General features: G+C 47.2%; 1 protein-coding gene across 7 annotated transcripts in view; it reads left to right on the top strand.

Annotated features, from left to right (window-relative positions):
* Nucleotides 1-23,888, top strand: part of CRACD (capping protein inhibiting regulator of actin dynamics) — a 295,533-nt gene that overhangs the window by 260,379 nt on the left and 11,266 nt on the right. For 3 of the 7 annotated variants that reach the window (XM_033214595.1, XM_033214596.1, XM_033214597.1), the window contains 5 exons: nucleotides 3,098-3,233; nucleotides 12,609-12,773; nucleotides 16,369-16,437; nucleotides 18,914-19,096; nucleotides 19,762-22,414. In XM_033214595.1, coding sequence (XP_033070486.1) covers nucleotides 3,114-3,233; nucleotides 12,609-12,773; nucleotides 16,369-16,437; nucleotides 18,914-19,096; nucleotides 19,762-22,414 — 3,190 coding nt within the window. In that variant the 5' untranslated portion in view covers nucleotides 3,098-3,113. Of the gene's footprint in view, nucleotides 1-3,097; nucleotides 3,234-12,608; nucleotides 12,774-14,191; nucleotides 14,498-16,368; nucleotides 16,438-18,913; nucleotides 19,097-19,761; nucleotides 22,415-23,888 lie in introns of those variants that run through there. The other 4 variants (XM_033214598.1, XM_033214601.1, XM_033214599.1 and 1 more) reach the window with 4 other exon arrangements.

Raw genomic sequence — 23,888 nt, 5'->3', positions numbered from 1 at the left:
AGACTCCTTAAAAAGCTACAGCAATTAAGATAGTGTGCTATTGGTATAAAAACAGATAAGTAAAAAAAAGTAAAAACAAAACGACAGCAACAAAAAACAGACAAGTAGACCAATGAAACAGAGGCCAGACAAAATTACAATATAGACAGTTACTTAATTTATAGCAAATTGCTCATTTCTTCAAACCTTAGTTTTCATGTCCATAAAATACCCTTACTAACAGTGCCTACCACATAAGTTTTAAATATTATATATCAAAAAGATTCTGATATTATGTTAAAGAGGTTAGCATACATGCAAGGTACATCGCAAGTGTCCAATAAAATTTAGCTAGGATAAATATTACCACTGTGACCACCACTATTGTAATTACTACTACTGCTACTATTACTCTTCATTTTCTCGATTTTTCAATATGATCATCTGGAAATGAGTAATGGATGGATATTAGATCTTTGCCGGGAACAGGAATGTTTGGAGTTCAACACCAAAGAGCAGGAGAGTGCCAATTCTTAGCCTATGTAGAAAAAATAATGGGATCAGTGGGATAAACTTCATGACTCAGTCAAGGTTGACTTAGAAACCGGAATGGAACTTAGCCTAGCACTGCTGTATTCTGTACACACAACTGCGAGAAATTAGTAAATATATATATATGCCCTTTGCAAAAATACAGTGTAGAAATGAAGTCATTTACCCCTTCTCTCAACTGAGTCATAACCAGCAGTCTGAAAAAGAAGTTTAAACAGAGAATATTCAGAAGTTCAATTCCACAACTTCGAATGAAAAGCTTATTTCCTAACATTTTTAGGTGAACTTGGAAGCTCAGTTTGTAACATAGGTCCCAGATTTTCTGAGGACAGGGAGATCATAACATATTAATCTCTCAGCATGTTTCCTAAAAGAGTGCCTCATATTTCATAAAGGGAATTGCTGCTATATGGTGCCCTGGGTTATTTAGCTGAAGACTTATGCCTTATTCTAGTTATTTAGTATCTTCAACCCTCTCATAGTCCAGCCCCCATGGCATCTGCACCATGTTCCTCTCCCATACCCTGTGTCACTCATGGGTGACAATACTATAAGACCATCTACCACTTTAAAATATGGCAGCTGGCTGGCATGGGATTATTCTCAGCAGATCTGAGTTCAGTTTCTCACTCTATTCCTTCAATTTGCATGTCTTTATATAAGTTATTTACTTGCTGAGTTTCATCTGTCACAAGATGGTGATGATGGGGATTAAATGAGATAATGAAAGTAAAACGCCACACAGTTTTTTTTTTTTAATCAAAGTAAGGGTTGATGTTTATAATAATTATTATTATTGCATAAGATCACATAGGCAGGAGGCTCACATCCAAGTCTTTTGTTTGTAAACCTCGCACACTTTTACACCATGCTGCCTGTAATTTAGCAAACTAGATTATAAAATTTGGTAATTAGTGTTCCCAACTGGGTCTAGACTTGGGCAGGTAACAAGTACAGCTGCCCCAGGACCTTGCCCACTGCATTCTGTAATTCAGTTCATAGGCACTGCCTGGGAACACCTGCCCCCAGTGCTGACTGTTCTCTCATGCACTTGGTCACTGAGAAAACCCCAGTAGGGGCCCCTTTCTGGGGAGGGGAAGGAGGAGGTTGTGCTCTCTCTCCCTTCCAAGTGCTGCCTGTATTGCCTGGCATTGTGCCTGCCTTGGTGCTCTTCCTGCCCCTGTGAGGAGCTGGCAGCCTCAGTGTGTACTCTTTCCCAGAGATAAGTTCGTTTCCAAGATCAAGTAAGGAAAAGTTTGCTTCTGCTGCTTCCTCTTTGTGCATTTCTTTTTTTTTTTTTTTTTGAGACGGAGTCTCACTCTGTCTCGCCTAGGCTGGAGTGCAGTGGCGCGATGTTGGCTCACTGCAATCTTCACCTCCCGGGTTCAAGCGATTCTCCCATCTGAGTCTCCCAAGTAGCTGGGATTACAGGCGCCCACCACCACGCCCAGCTAATTTTTTTTTTTTTTTTTTTTTTAGTAGAGATGGGATTTCACCATATTGGCCAGGCTGGTCTTGAACTCCGGACCTCAGGTGATCTGCTTGCCTCTGCCTCCCAAAGTGCTGGGCTTGGCATGAGCCACTGTGCCTGGCCGTCTTTGTGATTTCACACGGCTTATACCTCATTGTTAGGTAGGAGTCCAGACTTCCTCCAAGTCCAGCCCTTCAACTAAAAAGTGTTTTAGCTGGGCTTAGTGGCTCATGCCTATAATCCCAATGCTTTGTGAGGAAGCCAAGAGTTCAAAACCAGCCTGGGCAACATAGCAAGACCCCATCCCTACAGAAAATAATATAAATTAGCCGGATGTGGGAGCAGATCCTTATATTCCTAGCTACTCTGCAGGATCCCCTGAGCCCAGGAGTTTGAGGCTACATTGAGCCATGATCACATCACTGCACTCCAGTCTGGGCAACAGAACAAAATCTTGTCTCTAAAAATATAAATAAATAAAAATAAAAATATAAAAAGTTTTTGTTGGATACGAGCCACCTATAAGGTGTTCCATATATGCAAAGCCTATCAGAATGGCCCTAACACAAATGTCTCCCATTTTCTCGAAATTCCTAAAGCATTTATTGTCTCTATCAACAATTCTGTAGTCCTCTTCCAAAGTCTTTGTTTGGGATGTGTACGTCTTTCTTCGAGTTTGGTTGTCATCTGAAAGTAAGAAATCCTTGCCTCTTACTTCTAGACTTGCATGTTACTTAATAAATTCTGGTTGGCAAGACTTACTGGGACAAAACTGATAGTGACAGCTCAGTTGGAGAAAGGCTCTTCCAATTAAAAGTTCTGCAGTGCCTTCTGTCTTGGATCCTATACAAATAAGTAACTGTCTTTGTGTTCTCATGGTGAATGGCTCTGAACCAGGGCTGTGTAAGAGATGGGGACCTTTTCGTCTACCCAGCTCTTTGGCCGACCCCCAGCTGAAAGGGACACAATGCTGGAAGTGCTTGCCGAATGAGACTGAGAATGTGGGTGGAGTCCCTCCAATCAGGAATAATGGGAAACTGAATTGCCAAAAGAAATTGTATCCTAATAAAATGAAGCACATGATTTACATTCCAGGTCCTTCAACTATTCTATGGGAACCCGGGCATTTTCCCATGACAGTATTTTTATCCCTGATGGGGGAGCAGAAAGTGAGCAGACAGTTCAAGCAATGTCACAGGACAACCTCCTGGGCAAAGTCAAAACTCTTCAGGTAAGACAGCTTGAGAGTGGAAGGTACGAGCCATAGGAGGGGCCCAGCTATGGAGGGAAGTGGGAAAAGTCCCGAGCTTGGCCTTGAGTAATGGATTGGGAGGTCCAGAGGTCACTCCTGGTGAGAATTATTGCTTTCTTGAATTCAACTCTATTCTCTGGAAACCTCCTGCCCAACTGCGAGACCTACACTATCGCCATTGCAGCCACCTGCATGACACACCCTCTCCTTTTCTTTCAAATTGTTCCCTCCTATTTTACTGGACATGAAAATAAGTACCCAAGAGAAGCTGCAGGACTTGGGGCCAGGCACGGTGGCTGAGGCCTGTAATCCCAGCACTTTGGGAGGTCGAGGCAGGTGGATCACTTGAGGCCAGGAGTTCAAGAGCAGCCTGGGCAACATGGCGAAACACTGTATCTACTAAAAATGCAAATACTAGCTGGATGTGGTGGCACACACCTGTAATCCCAGCTACAAGGGAGGCTGAGGCAGGAGAATCGCTTGAATCCAGGAGGAAAAGGCGGTAGTGAGCCGAGATCATGCCACTGCACTCCAACCTGGGTGACAGAGCAAGACTCTCTCCCATAGAACAACAACAACAACAAAGCTACAGGACTTGGATGAGAGGAAGAGTTCCTAACCATTAAGCATTGCCCATAATCCCTGAATCAGGGCTGACTGTTGACTGAGAGTATGCACAACACATATCCACTTTCCGAGTCTCTATAATTGGACAGTGAATGACATGACTGTATTTTTCTGTTGTGTTTGTAAATCTCACCATCCTGAGCCACCTTGTCTCAGAAGAAAATCACAAAGCTCTTAAGCCACCTTTCAGTTCACTCTGCAGAGTGGGGCAGTTTTCCTACCTAAAATCAACTCTGGTGGTACCTCCATAACAATGAAAATATAATAAATAATTCTTCACTAAATGTGATTGAAATGGCAGGTAATACAGGAAAAGCAAGAAGAGCAATGCCCTTAGAGCCTGACTATGAGGTCTGCCTAGTGGCTTGGCAGATAGAATTCTCTCACCTGGCCAGGCACGGTGGCTCACTCCGGTAATTCCAGCACTTTGGGAGGCCGAGGTGGGTAGACTGCTTGAGCTCAGGAGTTCGAGACCAGCCTGGGCAACATGGTGAAACCACATCTCTACCGAAAATACAAAAGTTAGCCAGGCATGGTGGTGTATGCCTGTAGTCCCGGTTTCTCAGGAGGCTGTGGTGGGAGGATGGCGTGAGCCTGGGAGGCGGAGGTTGCAGTAAACTGAGATCACACCACTCCATGCCAGCCTGGGTGATAGAGTGAGAGCTTGTCCAAAAAAAAAAGAAATTTCTCTTACCCAAGATAAATGCCCAAGCAAGTACTTCTCTGAGGTTCTCCAGCTAGCTGCTTGGAGGCTCTCCAGGTTATGAGCAGAGGGCTCTGGGCTGCTGGTTTCCACCTGTCTGTAAGTCTACAACACTGGATTAATAAATGAATCAATGAACGAGAAAAAAAAAAAAGGAAAAGAGAACAGCTGCCCTCAGTAGCTACTGATATGCTGACGCACTTTACTCAGTAGAGATCAGCAGAAGATTGAGACCATCTTGGCTAACACAGTGAAACCCTGTCTCTACTAAAAATACAAAAAAGTTGGTGGGTCTGGTGGCACGTGCCTGTAGTCCCAGCTACTCGGGAGGCTGAGGCAGGAGAATCGCTTGATTCTCTGGAGGTTGCGGTGAGCCAAGATCGCGACACTGCACTACAGCCTGGAGACAGAGAGACTTCGTCTCAAACAAACAAAAATTTATTTCTGAGGTGTTCTTGTTTCTATGGAGCATGAGCTGTGTATTTTGTGATATTTTGTGGAAATTGTGTCTGGTCACATATTCCACATAACACCCAGCTAAATGTGTAGCCTGTGGCAGATGGGGAAGTAGCTAAGAGACCCTGGAACGACACCCAACTTGCCTAGATCTTGATGCCTGCTGCCACTGCTTCCCAAAGCCATAGTCCTGCCCTCAGGGCCAACCCCAGGCATGTCCTTCAACTCTTAGGATTCCTAACTGGCTTCCATTCTTGGTTCTAGCTGGCTGTGCTCTTACACTTTTTATAGAAAAAGCACTTCTTATAGGTCGAAGATGCCCTTAGAGCCTGACGATGAGGTCTGCCTAGTGGCTTGGCAGATAGAATTCTCTGACCTGGCCAGGCATGGTGGCGCAGTCCAGTAATCCCAGCACTTTGGGAGACTTCTTATAGGTCGAAGAAGAGGGCAGGATGATGATGGCCAAAGAAAACCTTGACCCCCTCCTCCGTACCTTTCATTCTTCAAGTCTTGATTCTTGCAATATTATTCCTAAGAAGTTGTGAACCTCTGTTTCATCGTATCCCCTTTCTAAGAGGAATGACTTACAGATTTCAGTTCACAAAACGGCTGTATTTTATGAGAGCTTTTTAGGAGTTTTTAAAAAATCAGATTAAAATCTCTTGTTGCTTCAATAATATCTGATCTGTCACATCACACCACATGCCACTGCCATGCCAAGAAGTGGATTTAGTGTTGTGAAAAAGTATACTATATAATTCTGCAGTGTTGGAAAGATAGAAACTCAATAAAAATATGTGAGTGCCTGGTATTTCTGTTAACAGTAAGGCATGATTTTAAATAATCTGATGTCATAATTAATAAAATGTAAAATGACTAACTTCCCCAAAGTGATGCTTGCGTAAACACAGGAAGAAAAATGTGAGTAAAGCAGAATAACTATTTAATTCGTATGCGCTCATTTGGGCAATATCTATTCATATGAGGTCTGCCTAGTTTTGCTTCTGCTGCATGGATTCACAAGCTTCCTTTCATCTCTGTAGTTATATTTTTGAAAACATAAAAGGCTTTGTTTGCTCTTTGAGGAGGGAAATGGGGATCATAGAAAATGTGATTTTTTTTTTGGCGTGACCTGAGATATAACTGTATCATCCCCAAAAAGATTGTGCTTTATTTTTCAGTCGACTAAGCAGTATGTTCCTGGTAAGTCGTAGAAATGATAGTAACTTTATGAACTTGCATGAATGCTTTGCATTTTTCCATGACAACATGATGCTGGTATTGATGCTTAGTAAGCAGCCTAAGAGACTGCCCCCTTGTAGATGCCAGGCATGGAATGAGAGAATTGAGTTGTGTCTGAGGCATGTATATTTTTACATCTGGAATTGTCTTTGTGTATGTGTGTATGTTTACTTTTAAAAAGAGAGAAGTAATGGCAAACACCTATTTGACAGTATATGTCCTGGCAAGCTGATTAGCCACCATTATTAAGACATTCTTCTGAGATGAGATGTCTACTGCAATGCCTTTTTTCTCTGTGGCTTAAGAAACTTCCCAGCCCTTGCAGCCCCTAGAGACCCACGGAAGGGTGTCTGTAATGCCTGCATTTGGAAAGGTTGCCCTCTAGTGCCTGCACATTGTTGGCTCACCGAGAACTGTCTTAGGTTACAGGTTGGTATCTCTCCAGGGAATACAGAATACGGTATAAACCAGCCTCCCCTTTCCTGAGTAACGTGAATCTACCATCTGCCACAATTTCTGTGGCAGATTTAAAAGAAAAATCACTATTTAAAAGAAAAAATCACCATTTTTTCTAAATATAAAAATAATGCAGGTGCATAGTGAAAACAAATTTTAATATATAGGGCAGTTATAGGGACAAAACCAACAATGGTGTCCTTTGTGAGGATTCTGTACATAAAAGAGTTGCTCTGTGGCCAGTAGTATGAATACCATCTGAATGACTGACAGAATGCGGTGAAATACAAAGCCAGCACCACCTGGCTGTATGGCTTTGGGTGAACTCATTCAACCTCTCTGGCACTTTCTCCTCCTGAAAACTAAGGGGCATGCACACAAGGGGTGATCTGAAGGCCCCTCCTGCTCTTAAGATCTGCTATCTCTATAAAATCACCACTGACCTGCTGTAGCACAGAGCGGCTTCAGAAGCTTTGCACTTCATTGCATTTCAGCTGCAATGACCTTGACATTCCCTACAGCTGCCCACCAGCATGGATCAGGGAGGGTGCCTGTTTGTGTAAGATCAGACCAGGCTGTGAGGTATGTACCAACTGGTGATAAAACTCAGGGGTACCACAGTCTAAGGCTGCAGGTGATTGTTAGGATTATACTACACCTTTGTCAGGAAATGCTTAGTCTGTTTGTACCATGGATTATCTGGTGTGGGAGGGAACACCTCCATCCTGAGTAGTTTGTATATCCCACCGAGCCAGATTTCACTTACAAATACCAAAGTCATACATTCGGGGATGTTGACACCTTACTGCAGCTGTCAAGGACACAAAGAATAAACACCCACTCTTAGCCACTTCTTCCAAGAGCAGGATGTCTTTAATTCCCTATGCTTTTTCTTTTTCTTTTTTTTATTACTCATTTTAACAATGGAGATACCTGTAGTTTGTTCAAAAAGACAGCAAATTTAATTTTTTTTCTGCTTTGCTCTTTAGACATAGTCTGAAGGATAGGAAAATAGATGCTGGCAGAGAGCTGCAGAATATGATGTGCTCGGCATTTCCACATTGTAGGAATAAGCCTTATAAATATGGATGTGCATTCCTGTAACGTCATTCTGCAGCATTCCACATTACAACAAAATGGCCCAATTTGAATGAATAAAATATAGTTCTTGTAGCTCACATTCCAGTCTCAACAGTAACTCCATTCATAGCCACCAGTAACATGGAGCGTCAGTTGAGGCACAAGCGTCCACTCTCCCTTCTACTTATACTTCCTGTGTGTATAAAGAAGGAGCCTGGGGGCTGGGCGTGGTGGCTCACGCCTGTAATCCCAGCACTCTGGGAGGTTGAGGTGAGTGGATCACTTGAGGCCAGGAGTTCAAGACCAGCCTGGCCAGCATGGTGAAACCCCATCTCTACTAAAAATACAAAAGTTAGCTGGGTGTGGTGGCACATGCCTGTAATCCCAGCCACTCGGGGAGACTGAGGCAGGAGAATTGTTTGAACCCCGGAGGAGGAGGTTGCAGTGAGCTGAGATCGTGTGGGTGACAGAGTGAGACTCCATCGCAAGAAGAAAAAAAAAAAAAAAAAGAAGAAGGAACCTGGGGATATATGTATATTTAAAGATGGGAGGAGTGGTAGTTTATCTCTCTGAAAACTTAAAGGCCAGCTTGTCTTAACAGTCTGGTTTTCAGTGATTATTTTGTAATTCCTCTCATGACAATGCCTGAGTAGTGGGCAGAATTAAAGTAACAAAAAAGACACATTTATCCACATAGTCAACTCACACGACACCTGAGATTGCCAAATAGGTGTGAGCAGTAACCTTAATTGTTGATATAATAAATCACACAAAATGTCCTAACAGCCAGTCTCCTCTGAGTTGGCTGAAGGAAGCATTCAGAGGAGGTACCACAGGGAGAGCCTGTAGGGGTGAGGCCTTGGCCTTGAGTACCTGAGGATTGCGCACTATGCCTCAGATCCTGAGTCCTGCCCTGGCCTGGGTCCACTGTCTCATCCCAGATGACTGTAGGGCAGTCCTTCTTCTGGACATAGAAACTGTAGCCCTCCTCTTCATCACGGCCACCTCCTCTTCATCACGACCATCCTTTCATCTCAGTTTCTCTTCCTAAGTTCCCCAGCAACCAGCCTGAGTTTGTTTTCTGTGGGGGGATTTCAAGTCAGCTTCTTTACTAAGATGCACACTTTCATTCTAAAAGGCAACAGCATGATGCTGATTTTGCCAGGATGAACATATCTGTGACATTACATGATAGATACACATTCTGCTTCCCTCCCTCTGCCTCTTCTCCCTCTGCCCTCCCCTGCCAACGTCCCCCAGCTGTTGTAACTGCAGCTGGTCTGCTCTTCCTGGGCCCTGCTCCCTCTTCTTCCCTATGCATTTTCTCTGTTCCCTGTCCCTTCTTCTCGATTTGCCTCTTTAATTCTCAACTTCACCTCCTAACATTACTCTTTTCATTTCTCTGCTTTGTACCAGGCACCTTCTTTTTCCTGCTCTTATTCCATTTTTTTTTTCTTACCTTGTTCTCTTTTCTATTTGTAGATATAATAGTTACTCCACCTTTGGACATTATTTCAATTCAGACTGAATTGAAATACATTTTGCTTTATTCTGTTTTTGTCTCTTAAGCATCAGGATGGACCAACAGGAGTATTATAAAAAGGGCCCTAATGAAGTAAAACAGGCTAGGTGCAATGGCTCATGCCTGTAATGCCAGCACTTTGGGAGGCTGAGGCAGGAGGATTGCTTGAGTCCAGGAGCTCCAGACCAGCCTGAGCAACATAGCAAGACCCCACCCAACTCTACAGAAATTTTAAAAATTAGTCGGGCATGGTGGTATGCACCTGTAGTCCCACCTATTTAGGAGGCTGAGGTGGGAGGATTCCTTGAGCCCAGGAGTTTGAGGCTGTAGTGAGCTATGATGGCACTACTGCACTTTAGCCTGGGCAACAGAAGGAGACCCCAACTCTAAAAAATTAAAATTTAATTTTAAAAATTTAAAATGAAGTAAAGTTTAAGTGTGTGTGTGTGTGTGTGTGTGTGTGTGTGTGTGTGTGTGTGTATTGTGATGATGGCAAAAATCCTAACGAAATGGTATTAGAGTGTTAGGCCAGGTCCTCCTTGGAAGTTCATTATCCTTTCCAGCTGGGTGCAGTGGCTCATACCTGTAATCCCAGCACTTTAGGAACCTAATGCAGAAGCATCACTTGAGCACAGGAGTTTGAGACAAGCCTGGGCATCATGGTGAGACCCCGTCTCTACAAAAAAATCTTAAAATTAGCTGGAGAGAAACAGAAGAAAGACATTCTGAAGCAGTGAAGCAGTTCACAATCACCACAAGCAGGTTCTCCAGCATTAGGTATGGTGGTCGATGTGTGTGGTCCTAGCTACTTGGGAGGCTAAGGCAGGAGGATCACTTGAGCCCAGGAGATCGAGGCTGCAGTGAGCTGTGATCATGCCACTGCACTCTAGCCTGTGCGTCAGAATGAGACCCTGTCTCACTCAAAAAAAAAAAAAAAAAAAAAAGAAATATCCTTTCCACTGTAAGCACAAGAAATGTCCTCATCTCAGCATTGGTAAAAAGCAGACCCCCCCAACAGGAGATGTCTCAGTCTAAGGGGATTTAGAACGGTTTCCAGTTTTTGGCCAACACTCCTAGAGAAGACTGGACTGGGCGGACACAGGAACCATTCCCACCTCTTCTGCACAGGTCCCCACCCCCTTTCCCAAGGCTGCAGGGTGAGATGGGCCTGTTACCTTGTTACTCCATGTCCTCTTGTCTAACTCCATCCATCGGCTGTTCTAACCATGCCTGCTTATTGATTTGTTTAGAATAGATACTACTTGCTGCTTTCTGTTGGACTTGTTTTTAGAAGATACCCTTTTCAGCCTTTTCCTCCCCACAACCCTTCCAGGCTGCTGACGCTGTACTTCCCTTGCTGAACTTGGCTTTTCATGTGTGCTCCTTTCCTGTGAGGCTGGGAGAGCCAGGCTCAGGCTGAAATACCAGCAGACCCAATATAAGCCCTTGCCTGGCTGTGCTCCTGACTTGGCATGCTGGGGTCCCCAGGGGGCATGTGGAGGGGACCCTTGGGCTCATCTCTGTTATATCTCTGCAGTCTCACTGCCCACTGTGCAAGGCTGAGGGGGAGCTGGGCAAAGGTGGGTGGATTTGGTACCACTGAGTTCAAAGGGAGAGAAGACATTTCCTTCAAGGGATTCTTCCACCAGGGAACATCAGTGAAGTATTAGAAATACTCTGTCTCTTTATTTGTGCCCCTGGAAGAAAGAAGTGCGGTGTCAAATTTATGAGCACCAGTGGAGTGCCATGAAAACAACACTGAATGTTATTTTTAAAAAGACCTGAGTTCAGATTCCTTTTGAGCCACTCATTCTTTCCATAAGCTTGGGCCAGTCACCTCTCTCCACTGGGCCTCAGACCTTTTTTGCAAAGTGAGGGGTTTGGAGTAGGTGATTGCTATGGCTTTTTGCAGCTCTGTGGGATTAAATATTAGCCAGATTAGAGATAAATATCAGGCTAGGCCCGGTGGCTCACGCCTGTAATCCCAGCACTTTGGGAGGCCAAGGTGTGCAGATTGCTTGAGACCAGGAGTTCGAGACGAGCCTGGGCAACTTGTTGAAACCCCATCTCTAGAAAAAAAATACAAAAGTTAGCTGTGTATGCACCGTGTTGGTGCATTCCTGTAGTCCCAGCTACTTGGAAGGCTGAGGTAGGAGGATCACCTGAGCATGGGAGAATCATCTGAGCCTGGGAATTCAAGGTTGCAATGAGCTGAAATTTGGCCACTGCACTCCAGCCTGGGCAACAGAGTGCGACCCTGTCTCAAACAAACAAACAAACAAGCAAACAGAGAAAGATGAGCATTTCAGAAAATATATTTTTTGAGGAATATAATGACTATGAAACTTAAGGACCTAGGTCTTAGAGCAGTGGTTCTCAGCTGGGGGCAATTTTACACCCCAGGGGACTTTGGGCAACTTTTGGAGACATTTTTGCTTTTCTAATCTGGCCTTCGTCTACTTGCAAATACTATTTAATCCTTTCTACCCTATTTTCCCCTCCCTTCTCCCTGTACTTTTAGCCACCACTCACCAGTAATCAGTCCCTCTCTGGCTTTTCCCCACTTGGTTCCTCTATCCCCTTTGTCACGGTTAGGTGGCCACAGCAAGGCAAAGAGGATGTCCAGATTGTTCCTATCCTTTGCAGGGTTTTAGTATTGATCATGGAAAGACTTGCTGGCTCTGGGGCCTTCTTTGCCTTGGCAGTGACCCATTGTGGCAGAATGCAATGTTCTGGTTTGGGGTCTCAAGCTAAGGGCTGGTGAGGAAGGCTGCAGAAGTATAAATCTTCAAAGTGAATATGTCCCAAAGGGGCTGGAGAGTTGCATCAACTTTTAGGGTCTTGATTTCCCTCACTGGTTCTTACATTTCATGTAACTATTTTCTATACATTTTTTTTTGCACTTTTAAAAGACTTTTTATATAAATGAATTTATAGGCTAATCAAAAATGTTTGTCATAACGTATATCCCAACTTTTGGTTCAGAAAATGTGGCCACCATGCCCACTGGGAAATGTTGGGATCTCCATGGAAGAGGTGGCTGGATGAGAAAGCTCATGGCTTGAAGGTGGGAAAGAAAAAAGAAAAGAAAGTAGAATACAAATTCACTTATTACAGGATGGCATCATGGTTTCCTGGCCTGGAGTTGAGTCTAGAAATCAGTCATGCACAAGGTATGCCTCAGTGCTCACTAGATATGCTGGAGAACCTGCTTGTGATTGTGAACTGCTTCACTGCTTCAGAATGTCTTTCTTCTGTTTCTCTCCAGCAACAGTTGGGCAAGAATATCAAGTTTGGGCAGCGGCCACCCAATGCCATTCCCATGAAGAAGGCAAACAGTGGAGAGGCTAGCTTAGAAGAGGATCTGTTCCTGACCAGTCCCATGGAAATTGTGACTCAGCAGGACATCATCCTCTCAGACCCCGAGAACAAGGTAAGTCTCCTCCAGGGAGTTACTTGATGGATTGCTCATAAACCAGGGCAGGATATTGGGCCTCCAGTAACCCTGGGGTCTGCAGTGGGGGAATTAGAGGGAGGATCTTTTCTGATGAGTGGCTCAGGGCTTAAGGGCACTTCCTGGTAGGTGTCCTGACCTGTAGCCAGCAATGAGGATGGGGAGAAAGAGGAGACATGCCCTTTGCAGGCGGTCTTCCCAGTATCTTTCACTTATGCTTCAAGGCTTATGCCTGCCTCTTCTGGGAAGCTGTACCCGGCCTCACCACAAGCTGTACTACCTTCTCATGCCTTCACTGTGTGTCTTCACCATTTTTTACATGTCTGTACTCCCTATCTATGTCCATGTAACTGTTTTCTTTTTTTTTTTTTTTTTTTTTGAGGCGGAGTCTCGCTCTGTCGCCCGGACTGGAGTGCAGTGGCCGGATCTCAGCTCACTGCAAGCTCCGCCTCCCGGGTTTACGCCATTCTCCTGCCTCAGCCTCCCGAGTAGCTGGGACTACAGGCGCCCGCCACCTCACCCGGCTAGTTTTTGTATCTTTAGTAGAGACGGAGTTTCACCGTGTTAGCCAGGATGGTCTCGATCTCCTGACCTCGTGATCCGCCCGTCTCGGCCTCCCAAAGTGCTGGGATTACAGGCTTGAGCCACCGCGCCCGGCCACTGTTTTCTCTCCATCTCTAACCATGGGATTCCTTGAGAACAAACTGGGTCTGACATATCTATGTCTCCCTAGGACTGAGCCACTGCCTGCTTTGTAGCACTGCATAATTATTTGTCCAACTGGACTAATTTAAAGGGAAATGAAAAAAGAAATGCGTAGGGGCTCCATGAGACAGAAGACATCAAACAGGCCAACTTGAAGAGTACCTAGCCTGGAAAGAAAGTCACATTGCAGCACTATCCTGTCTAAATTTGATCTCTTGACACTTTGAGCATATCCTGAAATGAGAGTTCTTCCAACGCAGCAGAAAAGATGCCCTTAGACCTCTTAGGGAAAAAGGAGCAAAGTCCAACCAGTAGTGAGTCAGGAATTCTCTATGTGAGGCACTGGGGTTTCACTTTAAATAAACAAACAAACAAACAAACAAATAAATAAAGCATTCTCTAGGCTTTGCCCATCAGGACCCCTGGGATTTTGCTGGGCGTTATTAAAATGGGCATGCCTCAGAAGAAATCATGCATTATCAACTCATGCGTCATAAGAGTAGTGAGAAAGATGAGTGATTTGCAGAGGCAAGTGGGGAGGGGATGTGAAAAAGGACACTCTTCCCCTGTTGCCCATTGTGACACCTAGCACCCATGCATTGACACCCTTTGTGTGATAGGTCAAGCAGGGATGGGCCCATCTCTCCCAGCAGGTCTAAAATTGCTCTTTCCAACCTCTCCAGTGCTAGGCAGCAGCAACAGCCATCGCCTTGGTGCAGGGGTATCCTGAGGTCTGAAGCAAATGTCCTCCCAGTTATTGATGAGCTCATAAGTGCTGGGCACTGTGGCCTAGGGGATTGTTTGTTCAGCAGGCACTGTCTCAGATATGGGTGTTACCGAGGTGAACAAGATTCTACAAGGGGCTCCCCACCTCTGTAGTTTACACCCTAATGAGAGGGTGTAACAAACAACAAACAAGTCAACAAAGATATAAATAGAATCATTTCAGATCAAGAAAAATGCTGGGTGCACAGAAAATAAAACAGGGTAATGGAAAAGTGAGTAACTTGGTGGTGGAGAGGTCTCTTATTTGGATGAGGAGTGTAGCAGGACCCTGGTGGGGACAAGGAGGGAGGGTAGAGCGAGGTGCCAAGCCGGACTGTATAGACCATGGGAAAAGGGTAAATGCTATTTTGAAGATAATATGAAGCCTTTGAGTCATTTTAAGCAGAGCAGAGACATAATCTGATTTGTATTTTCTGAAGATCCTTCTAAGTGTGGTGTGGAGAGCGGATGGAGGTAGGGCAAGCTGACGTTGCTCTGGAAGGGAAGAAAAGATGCTTTTGTAAGAAATGGCAATACAGGATAGATGGTATCACAGGGGCCAGGCACTGTGGCTCACACCTATAATGCCAGCACTTTGTGAGGCTGAGGTGGGAGGATCACTTGATGCCAGGAGTTTGAGAACGACCTGGGCAATATTTTGTAGAGACCTCATCTCTACAAAACGTATAAAACAGGCTGGGCGCAGTGGCTCACCCCTGTAATCCCAGCACTTTGGGAGGCCGAGATGGACGGATCACCTGAGGTCAGGAGTTCGAGATCAGCCTGGCCAACATGGTGAAACCCCATCTCTACTAAAAATACAAAAATTAGCCAGACGCGGTGGTGCATGCCTGTAATCCCAGCTACTCAGGAGGTTGAGGCTGGAGAAGAGCTTGAACCCAGGAGGCAGAGGTTGCAGTGAGCTGAGATCATGCCACTGTACTCCAGACCAGGCGACAGAGCGAGACTCTGTCTCAAAAAAAAAAAAAAAAGGCCGGGCACAGTGGCTCAAGCCTGTAATCCCAGCACTTTGGGAGGCCGAGACGGGTGGATCACAAGGTCAGGAGATCGAGACCATCCTGGCTAACACGGTGAAACCCTGTCTCTACTAAAAAATACAAAAAAACTAGCCAGGCGAGGTGGCGGGCGCCTGTAGTCCCAGCTACTGGGGAGGCTGAGGCAGGAGAATGGTGTGAACCCAGGAGGCGGAGCTTGCAGTGAGCTGAGATCCGGCCACTGCATCTGCATTCCAGCCTGGGTGACAGAACGAGACTCCGTCTCAAAAAAAAAAAGAAAAAAAAAAAAGATATATATATATATATATAAAATTAGCCAAACGTGGCCCATGCCTCTAGTCCCAGCTACCTGAGTGGCTGAGGCTTGAGCCCCACAGTTCTAGGCTGCAGTGAGCTGTGATTGTACAACTGCACTCCAGCCTGGGTGACAAAGTGGAGACCCTGTCTCAAAAAAAAGAAAAAGAAGATACCACTATAAGAGGCATAGTGAGCCATATGAAAGGTACAAATGACTTCTGGAGGTCTCTTGGGCATGCCTAGGACATGGGGGTATGAATCTTTAGCCTTTTTCTTCTCCCTTTCTGCTGTTTTCTTGGCCCCTCTCTGGTCTTTCACCTTCTCAGCCTAGCTCTTTGCATGTGGAGTTGGTAGGCCTTCTTTCTTCTCACTCATTGCTTAGATGGGGGAGGTGTGGCTGGAGAAGGGGCAGAGGCAGCCAGCAAGGCCAAAGCATTGAGGTTGGAGGCCATGTATGAGACACAGCCCTGCACCCCAGGGAAAGTGGCCATTGAGCTACTCACACTGTCTCAGGCAGTGGAGAAAAACACAAAGGACCGAGACTGGGGACTACCCAGGTGGGAAACACATTGAACTTGGGGAGAGGCTGGTGCACCCTCTGTGTCTCAGGTAGTGCTGTTGGAGTTTGGATATTAGCATAGTCCCCACTGGGACTCCTGCTGGCTCTCTGAGGCCAGCTGCACCCCTGTGTAGAGGAGGGGGCGGCCCTACCCAGGCACAGACAGTGTCTGGTTATTTGCCCAGAACTTCCTGTTCAGGCCTTTGACTTGAATGCTCTCTTACTGTTCCAGTCCAGTGATACGCCAAGTTCTCTAAGTCCTCTGAATCTCCCTGGAGCTGGAAGTGAGATGGAAGAGAAGGTAATATGATTTGAACTTATTTATTTAACTTCTTTCCTTAGTTAACTTTCATCTTCTCCCCCCTCCCTTTATTTATTTATTTATTTTTTTTGCAACCTGCTGCCTCATTTTCCATTCATAAATGTTGCCTACATATATTTAAATTCCTTCAGAATGCCACTAGTGACAGATGTTGGAGCATCTGTTTCCATAGCAAGGCAACTGCTGGAACTGAACTCTGCTCTGAAAACTAGCCATACTCCCAGCATGCCTGTGTTTGGGGTCCTAGAAGTTGGTAGCTTTCCTCAAAGGATCATGTACTTCAAGACTCTGTTAATTGATTGAAAAAGGCATTCCAGAATACCTGAACTCCAGTCCGTAAGGAAATTAGTCCTCTTATATTTAGAGAAGTAAAACAAAAACAAAACAAAAAAGCACTTTAGCATTTCTCTACTTTTATTTTGTTTTTTTAAACCTGGGACTTTACCGGCAGGAGTGTAAGAACCCTGTGGACTCTTCTCTCCGGGCATCTCTTCTGTAGGAGCCGATCTGCCCCACTGAGAACCTTTCATCTACACAAGGGGACAGACATCCTCCCAAGGCCTGGCAGACAGTATAGGAAGCAGGATCTGCTCCTGAAGAAGGGGATGGCTCAAGACAGTGCTGCCACCCAGGCAATGAGGAAGCCAGCTGGGATAACTAGACACAAAGCACAGCACTTAAATCTCAGCATCAAGTGCTTATCTACGTCTTCAGTCTGTCACATTTGGCTCCGACTCCTTTTTCTCATGCATCTATTAGGGGATGGAAACAAATGTTTAATTCAGCAACAGCTCAGAATCTGATGCCTATCATGAAGATAACCATAAATAAATGAAAGCTAGAAGGCCAAAGGCTGATTTTTCTGTGCTTCTTGTCATAAATTAATATGTACTGAGCATCCATTTTGCTGTTAGAGCTAGCTGCTTCGTCTTTCATCTTTTGTGCATAAATATAGAAGATAATTGCAAAATGCAAGCCCTTCCGCTAAACCTCACCACTTCATGCTTACAGCAGGAACAGATAAACCTTGGCCACATTGGAGCTGCTGGCATAGTGCTACACCCCCTGCAATACTCTGGCATTGTGTGGCCAGGAGCCCTTTGCTTGCTGCCAGCCTGTGAATTCTCTGTAGGTACAGGCGTGGCATCCTACCTTCTGATTCAGTGTGGCCTCTGGGTTCTGGCTGTGTCACGCACTCTCTGATCTTTCCAAATCTACACTTCATCTGAGGTTGTGATTTTTTAGTGATTGCATCTGTATTCTAGAGCTGCAGGCCATTCCACAATTCATCCTTTGAAGGACTGCACTTGTCCCTGTGGCAGATTTTTGCCGCTCATTTTTCTCATCAGGTCCCTCTTGCTTTTATCTTCTCAGTGCAGTCAGTACCCTGAGACTTCTTTGGAGTGGTTGTACCAAAACTTTTTTTTTTTTTTTTTGAGACAGAGTCTTGCCCTGTAGGCTAGGCTGTAGTGCAGCCTAGCGATCTCACTTCACCCTCTGCATCCCAGGTTCAGGGAATTCTCATGTGTCAGCCTCCCCAGCTGGGATTACAGGTGTGCACCACCACACCCAGCTAATTTATTTTTATTTGTAAAATTTTTGGTAGAGATGGGGTTTTGACATGTTGGCCAGACTGGTCTCGAACTCCTGGCCTCAAGTGATCTGCCCACCTCAGCCTCCCAAAGTGCTGGGATTACAGGTGCGAGCCATCGCGCCCAGCCATACCAAAACATTTTTGCTGATCAGGAATTTCATGTTCCAGGTATAGATGTTTTGCTTTATTTTCCTTCATTCCTTCAACAAATATTTATTGAGCACTGACCAAATGAGGTTTGCTATGTGGGTGTAAAGGGGACCCACACAAAGATGAAAAAAGACACATTCCCGGCCTCAAAGGGACTAAGTCCTGTGTAGGAGCTGAGGCATATATGCAGTGTCTGAGAGTTTAATGGTTCTTAGCACAGAGGTGATCTAGTCCAGTGATCAGCAAACTACTCATTAGTTTAGGCTTTGTGACATAAAGCTACAAGTACTCTCCTTTGTGCCACTCTTCCTTCATAGCACAAAAAGCAACCAAAGACAATGGGTGTGGCTGTGGCCCGGTAAAACTCTGATTTTCCAAAACAGGCTGTGGGCAGGATTCGGCGTCCTGGCTATGTTTTGCTAATCTCAGAGCTACTCTGAACCTCATATTAGTCAAAGCAGGACAACTAGTTCCTAAAAGATATATGACCTTTAAAAGTTAATACCAGTGGACGCTGGCGGAACAAATAGTCAGTGTCCTTTGGTTTCAAAACAGGTGTTCATTTCATCTTCCAAGGAGTCCCCTCTGCTCACCAGCATTCCCTGGGTCAGGCTGGGCAAGGCACGCACTGGAACGAGTGCTACCGTTCTGCGATTTCCTGCAGGTTGTCTTCTGATCCCAACTGACTTTCTATTTTAATCTCTCCTATAGGTTGCTCCCGTTAAACCGTCTCGGCCAAAAAGGCACTTCTCTTCTGCTGGCACCATCGAAAGTGTCAACTTAGATGCCATTCCCCTGGCCATTGCTCGCCTGGACAACAGTGCCGCCAAGCACAAGCTGGCTGTTAAGCCAAAAAAACAGAGGGTGTCAAAGAAGCACAGGTACCTTGCCCAGGTGCGTAGAGCCTGCCCAGGCTGACCAGACAGGTGCCCTTGCCTACTGGGCACTAATTCTACAAGTGGGTTGGCATTGGGGGGAGCCATGGAAAGACCTGAGTGTCTCCCCATCGGGAACTTGAGTGTGTGACGGTGTTGGGGAATACTCAAGCCTGTTTACTTTTCTCGCCCTTTCTGCCATGAGGCTGGTGGACCTCAGAGGGAGAGGGTGCTTTTGAGGGACTCCAGACCCGTTGTGTTTGCTTTGCAGTGGAAAAGTGGTTTAGCCAATGCTCCCTCAGTTTGACTAGGATAGGCTTCCAAGTCACAAGCTTCAGGGGACATTGATGAAGTCCAAGTCTCTTTTTGCTCATCTATCTAATGCTGGAATATCGGTTTTCCCCTTGTTTGTTCATATTAAGAAAAGGAATTAGGGAACGACAAATAAAGGAGCTGTGGGGGGTGGGGGGCGCGGAAACAGAATACACGTCCTTTCCTCCATTCCCACGACAGAGTCTTGCGTGGGGTGATCGATGCCTGAGTTTAGCTCTCCCTGAACTTGAGAATACTTGCTTCCAAGTGTTCTTGAGAAATTAAGAGGGACGCTGGCACTGTGAATAGGAAAAGGAACGACTGTGGGTGGAGAAAGCAAAAAGCTAATTGTGTTTCCCTTCCCAATGTTAGGATCCACAACATGAGCAAGGCGGCCTTGAGAGTCGGCCCTCCCTGGACCAGAACGGACACCCAGGCGAGGAGAAGCCAACGTGGCAGGAAGAGGAACCCAATCCGCTGGATTCCGAGGAAGAGAGAAGACGCCAAGAAGACTACTGGCGAGAATTGGAGGCCAAGTGCAAGCGGCAAAAGGAGGAAGCAGCGGAGAAGAAACGCCTAGAGGACCAGAGGCTGCAGGCGCTGGAGAGGAGGCTTTGGGAAGAGAACAGAAGGCAGGAGCTCTTGGAGGAGGAGGGCGAGGGGCAGGAGCCGCCTCTAGAGGCGGAAAGGGCGCCGCAGGAAGAGCAGCGGCGGAGCGTGGAAGCGCCAAGCTGGGAGGACGCCAAGCGGAGGGAGTGGGAGGAGCGTGAGCGCCTGGAGGCCGAGGAGGAGCGGAGGCGTCTGCAGGCCCAGGCCCAGGCCCAGGCGGAGGAGAGGCGGCAGCTGGAGGAGGATGCCAGGCTGAAGGAGCGGAGGCGGCAGGAGGAGGAGGAAGGAAGATGCGCGGAGGAGCTCAGAAGGCAGGAGGAAGAGGAGCCCGAGGGATGGGAAGAGCTGGAACAGCAGGAGGAGGCGGAGGCGCAGGGGCCGCACGATGCGGCGGAGGAGGTTGGGGAGGCCCGGCAGGGCCCGGAGGAGGAGGATCTGGAGGGAGACGAGGAGGATCTGGAGGGAGAGGAGGAGGAGGAGGGCCAGGCGCACCTGGAGGACGCGAAGGTCCAGCTGAGCGAGCTTCTGAACGACTTTGAGGAGAGGCCAGAGGAACAGGAACTCCTGAAAGCCGAAGTTTGCAAGGAGCAGAACCCAGAGGCCGAGTGGGGAAAAGAGCATCAGGGAAGGAGCGGGGATTTCCAGGAGGCCGATCGTCCTGGGCCCGAGGAAAAGAGAGAAGAAGGGGACACGGAGCCTCTCCGGAAACAAGAGGGGCCTGTGGAAGCCGCGCAGCCTCCAGTGGAGAGGAAAGAAGCCGCCGCCCCTGAACAAGGCCACAAGGTGGAGGAGCTGCGGTGGCAGGAGGTGGACCAGAGGCAGACCATGCCCCGGCCCTACACGTTCCAGGTGTCCTCCGGGGGGAAGCAGATTCTCTTTCCCAAAGTCAACCTGAGCCCCGTGACGCCCGCAAAGGACAAGGGGCTCACCGCTGCCCCCCAGGAACCAAAGGCCCCAAAAGCCAGCCCAGCCCAGCACGCGCTACCCTCGTCCCAGAGCGTTCCCCACACCGCCATTCTGGTAACAGGCGCGCAGCTCTGCAGCCCGGCCGTCAACCTGAGCCAGATCAAGGACACCGCGTGCAAGTCCCTCCTGGGCTTGGAGGAGAAGAAGCACGCGGACATCCCCGCTGGGGAGAACCCTCCCCGAGGCCCCGGCGACGCGCGGGCGGGCAGCGGGAAGGCTAAGCACCCCCAGGAGTCTCCCAGCGGCGCGTCCGCACTGGCAGAATGGGCTTCCATTCGATCCAGAATCCTGAAGAATGCCGAGAGTGACCCGCGCAGCAGCGAGAGGGACCAGTCGAGGCCCGGCGATGAGTCCACTCCCAGGGGCCGGTGTGATTCCCGCGGAAGCCTCCGGAAGACTCCGCCAGTCAATGCAAAGTTCTCTATTATGCCTGCCTGGCAGAAATTCTCCGATGGTGGCACAGAGACCTCCAAACAGAACGCGGAAGCTGAAAGCATACGAAAAAGACCCATGCTGGTACCCAGCGAAGAGACAGCCCCCCAGCCTCCTCCTATTGGTGTTCGCGAGCTCGGGAAGGGTCTGGAGAAGTCGGAGATGCACCGGGAGCCCGCAGACACCACCGAGGGATGTAAATTTGCCAAAGACCTCCCGTCTTTCCTTGTCCCAAGCCTTCCTTATCCTCCGCAGAAAGTGATGGCCCAGACAGAGTCCACGACCTCTTCGGACAGTGAGACTGCAAACGGGATAGCAAAGCCAGACCCTGTGATGCCAGGTGGGGAGGAAAAAACCTCACCGTTTGGAATAAAATTGAGAAGGACCAACTATTCCTTGCGCTTCACCTGCGACCAACAGGCAGAACAGAAGAAGAAGAAGAGGCACAGCAGCACCGGAGACAGCGCAGATGCCGGGCCGCCTGCAGTGGGGAGCGCTCGTGGAGAGAAAGAGATGGAGGGTGTGGCCCTCAAGCATGGTCCATCCCTCCCCCAAGAGCGGAAGCAAGTCCCCTCTACCCGGAGGGAGTCGGCTGAACCTTCCAGCAGCCGCTCTCTTCCTGTGGCCCACCCTGGGCCCCCACCGGCCAACAGCCAGACCCCGGCTCCAGAGTACGACAAGGCAGCAAACAAAATGCCATTGGCACAGAAGCCAGCATTGGCTCCCAAGCCCACCAGTCAGACCCCACCGGCATCCCCACTTTCCAAACTGAGCAGGCCCTACTTGGTAGAGCTGCTGTCTCGCCGAGCGGGGAGGCCGGACCCAGAGCCAAGTGGGCCGTCCAAGGAGGGCCAGGAGAGCGGTGACCGCCAGCCATCCTCGCCCCCAGGTCCCGAGGAAAGGAAGGGACAGAAGAGGGACGAGGAGGAAGAGGTGACAGAGAGGAAACCCGCTTCCCCACCTCTGCCTGCCGCTCAGCGAGAGAAACCATCCCAAACACCCGAGGCCGGGAGGAAAGGTAAGTAGCTGCAGCGGGGGAAACTGTTTCCAGCCGAGGTGTCAGAGCCAGGGTATCAAGGAGAGGTCCACACGCAGGTTCGTGAGAATAATTTACCGACAATACAGATTTGAAAAAGGAAAGTTTTGTTAGAACGCTGCAGAACAAAACAATGGGGCGCCTCAGTGAGAGAACTGACTGCCCTGGTGGATTTCCCTTAGGAGCATTTATGGACCTTAAATCAGGAGCTTAAGGGTAATTGGAAGGGTAATTTGGGCCACATGAGCCACGTAGGTCATGATAAATGATTACATTTGTGGACATTTTGGCGCCTTAATGTCAGCAAGGGTTACAAAATGAGTGTTGCCATGACATTCCAGAGATGTCTAGAAATTCTAGTTATAAAAGTTGAAAATTCTGGAACCAGATGCCTACATTAGATACTAGGGAATTTTAATTCTGAATTCCCCAGATAAGGAGTTCTGCCTCTGGATGGTCTGTTTAATGGTCACCAGGTGGTCTGTGCTCCTTGTCTGTCTCTGTCCAGCTCATTGACTATGTCACTGCTGGAACCAGAAGTGCCCAATGCCAGAAGTAGCCAGTGGAGCTGGTGTTGGCCACACCTTCATTAATTATAGAGGCCGGTGTGGGATTCCCGAAAGACACTCGTGAGCCATGGTAAGGCTCTTTACTTCTCATTCTTTCAAATTTGGGAAATACTGACTGACTGCAGTGTGTCTGCAGTTCACTCTTGGTAATACTTATTTACACAAGCAATAAAAGGTGCCAACACTTAGATGAATGCCTTTTCGGTTGGCAATAGAAATTGAAATAATAATCCCAGTGACTGAAGATGTCATTAACCATTTTGAGGGGGCCTCACAGTGATGATAAAACTGGAATGTCCCCGACCAGTGTCTTCACTGTATCTCTGGGCAGTAGTGGCACCATGATGGCAGGTTAGGGGACTTTAGGTGTCTCCATCAGGCCTATGGATCCTCTCTATAGGATAATTGACTATCCCCATTTTACGTAAAATGCTCTGCAAATGCAGCTTTGGTTCCCCCCCCCTCCCGCCCAACCCCCACTGCCCAGCTCACTACTGCAGAGCCCTCCTACAAAGAAATTTGGGAGCAAGCCTTACCTCTGGCTGACCCTGATGTTTCTTCAGATTCAGTGTTTGGGCCAGCAAAGCTGTCAGTTGGATTAGCTTTTGTGCCCCTTCAAAAGAGAACCTTCATCTGATACTTTTTCTTTTCTATTATGCAGAGTGTAGGAGGTAAAGTATGGGTCAAAGCCAAAAGTTACTCACATTTCCCAGAGAAATTGTCCCCTGAGGTTTTTTTGGGAGGGGTGTTTTCTCCTTTGTTCAAATGTTTAGATTTGGGGCAATTTTTGCAGAGAAATGACTTGTTTCCTGAGGAGTGTTGGTCTGGTTACTTGCCTTTACAGAAGACCCCATATATCCATATTTTATTTTATTATTTATTTATTA

The sequence above is a fragment of the Trachypithecus francoisi genome, unplaced genomic scaffold (assembly GCF_009764315.1).
Source record: "Trachypithecus francoisi isolate TF-2019V2 unplaced genomic scaffold, Tfra_2.0 Lachesis_group1, whole genome shotgun sequence".
NCBI classification, from domain to species: domain Eukaryota; kingdom Metazoa; phylum Chordata; class Mammalia; order Primates; family Cercopithecidae; genus Trachypithecus; species Trachypithecus francoisi.
This window is presented reverse-complemented; position numbering and strand designations above follow the sequence as displayed.